This window comes from Zingiber officinale, chromosome 7B, assembly GCF_018446385.1.
Source record: "Zingiber officinale cultivar Zhangliang chromosome 7B, Zo_v1.1, whole genome shotgun sequence".
NCBI classification, from domain to species: Eukaryota; Viridiplantae; Streptophyta; class Magnoliopsida; order Zingiberales; family Zingiberaceae; genus Zingiber; species Zingiber officinale.
The window spans coordinates 46,453,509-46,458,758 of record NC_055999.1 but is presented as its reverse complement, the minus strand read 5'-3'; the positions used below and the strand labels follow the sequence as shown (position 1 = coordinate 46,458,758).

Genomic DNA, 5,250 nt, shown 5'->3' with positions numbered 1-5,250 from the left:
TGGTCATCTCCATCTAGTGTGTCCGTGTGGATACTTCTAGAGGACCGGCGCTTGACGGTCTTGAGATCCGGCATCATTTGGACGAGCGGGAACGCGAAGGGCATCGCATCAAAGGTATAAATGGTTTATCCTTATGTAGATCTACTGTAGATTAAAGTTTTCAAACTCGTACTCGTATTTTCGTTCGGTTTTACCTTGCACGAGATCCGTGGCTTGGGCGATTCGGGGTTTCCGCGACGCGAAAAGCGGTTTTCGCGGCCCGAAAAACCCAACATTAACGACACCGTTTCATCAACGGTGTAAAACCGATGTAATATTGTATGTTAATAACACCAGTTTTGGCAGCGGTAAATGACTGATGTAATATTACTTTATAACACCGGTTTTACATCGGTGGAAAACCGATGTAATATGTATATTTTTTTAACAGCACAGATTTGATTTTAAAACCGACAATAACAAAAAAAAATACACAAATATTCACAAATTGTACAAATATTCTTCATTCAATAATATCCATAAAATACACAAATATTCACAAATTATATAAATAATCTTCTTACAACAATATCCATAAAATACCCAAACATTCTTTTTACATCAAAAGCTAGCTAATAGATATCAAAATCAAAGTATAACATTCTGTTAACACATCAAGGTACAACTGTCTCAAATGTAATCTAGCATGCATTCAGCCCACTCGAACCGCACTTCATCAATTTCAACTCTGGAGTACTTGAGATTTGTAAACTGTAAAAACACATAAATCCACCATATGTCAAATAACTAAAACAAATGTGTGCATGTATCAAATAAAATAGAATACTGAGTTTTTAAAGGCTGCTGTGGAAGATAACGAATATAACAGTGAAGGAAGCATAGAAGAACAAAGAAAATGTTCATAGTTAACAAGCAAATGAAGAGATATACTATTTATTGTACTACCTCTGATGCCATCTTCCAAATCTCATAAGCAAGAATGCAACTGTGCCCTTTGTATACACATGGCTAATAGACATAATACAATAAGGAGCAAAAGCTATAAAATTCACCATCACCACACAATCAATGAAGCAGGCAAACACAAGATGAGTTGATATGCAGTGAAAGTGTTAATTAAGTGGAACTGCAGCAAATCATGACTCAAGTCTGAGCTTTTTTTGCGGCTTTCATCTTTCCCAGATAATTCCTTCAGTGATTTTTGCTGCTAACTTGGTTTCTATTTTTTCACATCTTTGTATTAGCGGAATGGATTAAGATTATAAAACCCTCTTACATTTCTTTTGCAGTTGGTTGATTTTGAGAGCTGGAAAATTATTTTATCAGAATCTAAGAAAAGTGCTGGTTACTTCAACAGAGTCTCTCTTCCAGAATATAATGTTCCTCGAGAGCAATAAGAAATGGGAATTCAAGCTAACATCTTTGCTTTTGGAGTAGTTTTACTGGAAATAATAAGTGGAAGACCTCCATATTGCAAGGAAAGAGGGTGTCTGATAAATTGGGTAAGATGCATATTTGAAAATATTTGATACTCAAAAACAGCATCAGCTTCTTGTAACAGATACTGAGGGCATAAACCCAAATTTGTTCTTATTTCCTACAAACTTCCGATAATCATTTGTTCCATGTAGTTTAGAAGCTTAATTCTCAACGAGCCCTCTAATCAGTTCATACAATAGTCAGGGAAAGTTAAAGGTTGTATTACCTCTATTTAGCTACCTTATCACATCCCAACTGAGGAAACCATAGCCTCGCTGCAAATCACAAGTTTCTTTCAACATTATCTTCCCTTTGGAGATTCATTAGTTGGAAAAGACATAACATTGTTTGCCCTTTGGGTTCGCTAGTCTCAAGATATATCCTTCTTGATCCAACAGTTTGTGATTCATATTAGTAGATTCATGCTATATATCCACGGCTCATTGTTCTTCTATGTTATACAGGCCACAAAGTATCTTCAAAACCCAGAAGAGATAAGTAAACTAGTAGACCCTGAACTGAAAAACACAAAGTCAGAAGACCTCGCGGGTTACAATTAGCCATGTGCATGAAGATGGGGATCTAAAAGTGTATATCTGGTTAAGTAGTTTCTATTACTGACTTTTACTGTAACAGATCAACTGAAAAGTGTATATCTGGTTAATTTACAAGTAATGAAGTATTCACAATCAGGAAGCTATTTAATGGTCTTCTTTCTTATCAAGAGCAGGGAATTTTCTTGATGCAAACTAGTCAATTACTGTAATCATAGGGCACAAGGTCACAAAACTCAAAAACATCGATTATGATAGGACGCTGAGATCCTAAGCAGCAATTTTACTTCAGAAAAACCCTGGAAACGATCCCAAATTCAAATACTTCAGTGGCAAAGGAAACTCACAACAAATGGTACTAGAGAAAACAACAAAAGGAATCCATAACAAAATAGGATAACGTTTTTCATGTTTAACATCACCAAAAAAGCAATCAACTAGACCATGCCACTAAACAATGCTCACCTGGTTTAACAAAATCGGAAAGGCCAAAATCAATCAACTTCATCTGAGCATTTTCATCTCTAGTGGTGAAAAGAAAATTCTGTTGTTAAATACAAGGAAGAAATATTAACAGCGCTGAAAAATATATGTTGAAAAAGAAATGAACAATAGAATACCCTAAGTTGCTCCTGTAAAATAAGAGATCTAAAGTAATATCATGTCTGCATAAATTGAATCAAAGTTCTCTATGATACAAACCTCTGGCTTTAAATCACGATGCACAACACCTTGAAGATGACAAAAGGCGATTACACTCAGTATTTGAATAACTATAGCTTTTGCATCCTCCTCTGAGTACCTTCCACCTCTTGAGAACACAAGGGAAAAAAAGCAATCAAAAGTTATTAATTTTCAAATTCAAATAATCAAATAGATATAAATTATGGCCAATAAAATCACTTTTTTACCTGGATAAAATTCTTTCTAATAATTCTCCACCTTCACATAATCTGGAAAAGAGAAAAACATATTGTTGAGTTCCAAATTAACAGAAGTACTACATAATTTTTTTAAAAAAAAATTGCTGCCCATCATCTTAGAAGTGTTCATTTTAAAATTTGTATGGAAAAGTATTATCATTTTTCCTTAGTGCAGGATACAAAGTGGAAAGCAAAGAGGCATATTAGTAGGATACTACATGCAAAAAGTTTTGGATATATCAACTCTATCTTGTGACATGGAACAAATATCATATGTAGAAACGTTGTTACTCATTGTTAAGTTAACTAGAGTTAATTAAGACATACTCCATGACTACGTAGACGTTAAGTGCATCCTCACATGCATCATAAAATTTGACAAGATTATTATGGTTGGACAAGGCTTTGAGGATTTACTTGAAAATATATTACAAATTATATTTTGGCATTTTTGGTTAAATTTTCAAAAAAAAAACAAGAACCAAATATAATTAAACTATCAAACTCATCAAACCAAAGCAAGACATAGAAACCAAAATTTAAATCATGTTCTTTTCGATTTTCTACATGGAACCAAATAATGGAGGCCTCAGATAAAATGACCAACATCATTCTACAAGCCACTGCTACTAGATCAATACACTATGACAGTATGAATAAACTTGATATTCATCTAGTTAATAAATGGGAATCAGGAGGCACAAAATGTCAAAGTTGTAGCATGCGTAAGAAACAAGAAACTCAAAGAACAGGACATACAATGAGGCATAACAAAATGATTCAGGTCAAGGAGTCTACCTGTCCAATAATGACTGCCTTGACTTCATCAAAGGAAGTCAAATGAAGAGCTGGAAAAGATAGCATGAACTTTGATAACTTTCACCTAAGACCTTAACAGGCATTAACTTACATAACTGCACAATAAACAGTCAAAAAGATGGACAATAAATGATGTGGAACAACATAATCATTATTTCTCCCAACTCTGTGTGTAGTGATTACACATGCTTGCACCCTTACAGAAGTTTCAGTATGCTTCTATCTCAACCCATGTTATAATAGACGCAGAAACACACTTTTCCATGTCAGTTCTATTCTTAAAAGTAAAAAATAGTGCATTTCAGGAAAGAGAAGAAATGGCTATTTTTTTCTAGCAATATTGATTAGAAGAGATTAACCTTGGTACCATATATAAGGTAGAACCAAAAGCTTCACAAGGCAGATCAGTAGTCCCGAAGTTTGAGTATATAAATTACATTCAAGTTTTGGCTAGGGAACATGAACAATTTCCTGGCAGCATGATGTCAACAAATGAAAATAACTGATAATTTTCTTACAGTAACCCACTATTGAGAAGAATTTCTATCATCCACATATCAGCACCATGTGAATGTCATAGTCATCAGGTGGAGTTGGAGACACAAAAAATCTCTCATCTCTGGTAACAAACTCACATTTACATTTTATCTTCAACTTACCGAAGGCGTAGATCACAAGCCATAGTGTTTTCACAATGATCAACCTACTGAAATAACTATGAAAATGATGACCACGGCCTACAATTCAAGCATCAATGCAAGTATGCAACAACCAAATAGTTTTATTAGCTTAAACAGACGCCAACCAAAAATGTTTATATATTCTAAAACCTATTGAGCTGATTACCGTTTGCAGAATCCTTATCATTTTGTAGCATCAACTCTTCTGCCTCTTCTTCTGTCTCTACCTCAACAGGAGCCCCGCCAAAGCTCATGTGATTGTATTGCAGCAGGACGACCTTGTCGAAAACATAACCAGGCTCTGAGTGTGCAAAACCAAAAAAATATATATACATAATCAATCTATAAAGCAATTAATAGCCAGCGATAAGCAACCCCAACAAATAAATCAATCTTTGTTCAATTTCAACGATGTAAACTACTGTGCAAGTTATACCTCTTTTCGCGTTCACTCTCTTGTCAAAGAGCCGAACTGGATCAGACCCTTCTAAACAAGCAGCATAAGCAATCATCCTGAACACCGCCAAACCGAACAAGCAGCATAAGCTCTTAGGTGGGGCGGAGCGTAGATAGGGACGCTGCCGCGCATCTCCATCTCCACAAACCTACACAGGTTCTGCGCGTAGGGTTTCTGAAGCTGGCCGGGGAGAGCCTCCAGCCATGTCTCCTCGACCAAGAGCTCTCCCAGCTTCACATAGGGATCGGAATGAGTACCTTTCCTTGTCGCGATCCTTTCGGAACAGATACTGAGGTTCCGCTTCCATCGGGAAAGGGATCGGCCGGCGTCGACCCTCT

General features: G+C 35.9%; 1 protein-coding gene across 4 annotated transcripts; it reads right to left on the bottom strand.

Annotated features, from left to right (window-relative positions):
- Positions 1–690: 690 nt before the first annotated feature.
- Positions 691–5,019, bottom strand: LOC122005723 (CDPK-related protein kinase-like). Of its 4 annotated transcripts, none has more exons than XR_006118470.1 (6): positions 4,892–5,013; positions 3,755–4,733; positions 2,945–2,986; positions 2,736–2,844; positions 2,499–2,557; positions 691–750 (listed from the first exon to the last, which is right to left on the bottom strand). XR_006118470.1 is itself a non-coding variant. In XM_042560869.1 (6 exons), exons 2-6 carry the CDS (start codon positions 3,781–3,783, stop codon positions 722–724), a joined length of 288 nt encoding a protein of 95 aa, XP_042416803.1. In that variant the 5' UTR covers positions 3,784–4,733; positions 4,892–5,013; the 3' UTR covers positions 696–721. The 4 variants fall into 4 exon arrangements, 3 of the variants coding, with proteins under 3 accessions (XP_042416803.1, XP_042416804.1, XP_042416805.1); XM_042560869.1 differs by having other exon boundaries at positions 696–750; positions 2,499–2,577; XM_042560870.1 differs by having other exon boundaries at positions 715–750; positions 2,499–2,577; positions 3,755–4,756; positions 4,892–5,019.
- Between the last annotated feature and the right edge of the window lie 231 nt (positions 5,020–5,250).

What these genes read in the sequence shown, in the direction of transcription:
- LOC122005723 (XM_042560870.1), bottom strand. Translation starts at nt 3,783, where the DNA reads ATGAAGTCAAGGCAGTCATTATTGGACAG. An exon ending in ATCGTGATTTAAAGCCAGAG is followed by an intron (nt 2,578 to 2,735) that starts GTTTGTATCATA and finishes ATTTAACAACAG; the next exon opens with AATTTTCTTTTCACCACTAG. An exon ending in TTCCGATTTTGTTAAACCAG is followed by an intron (nt 751 to 2,498) that starts GTGAGCATTGTT and finishes GTGTTTTTACAG; the next exon opens with TTTACAAATCTCAAGTACTC.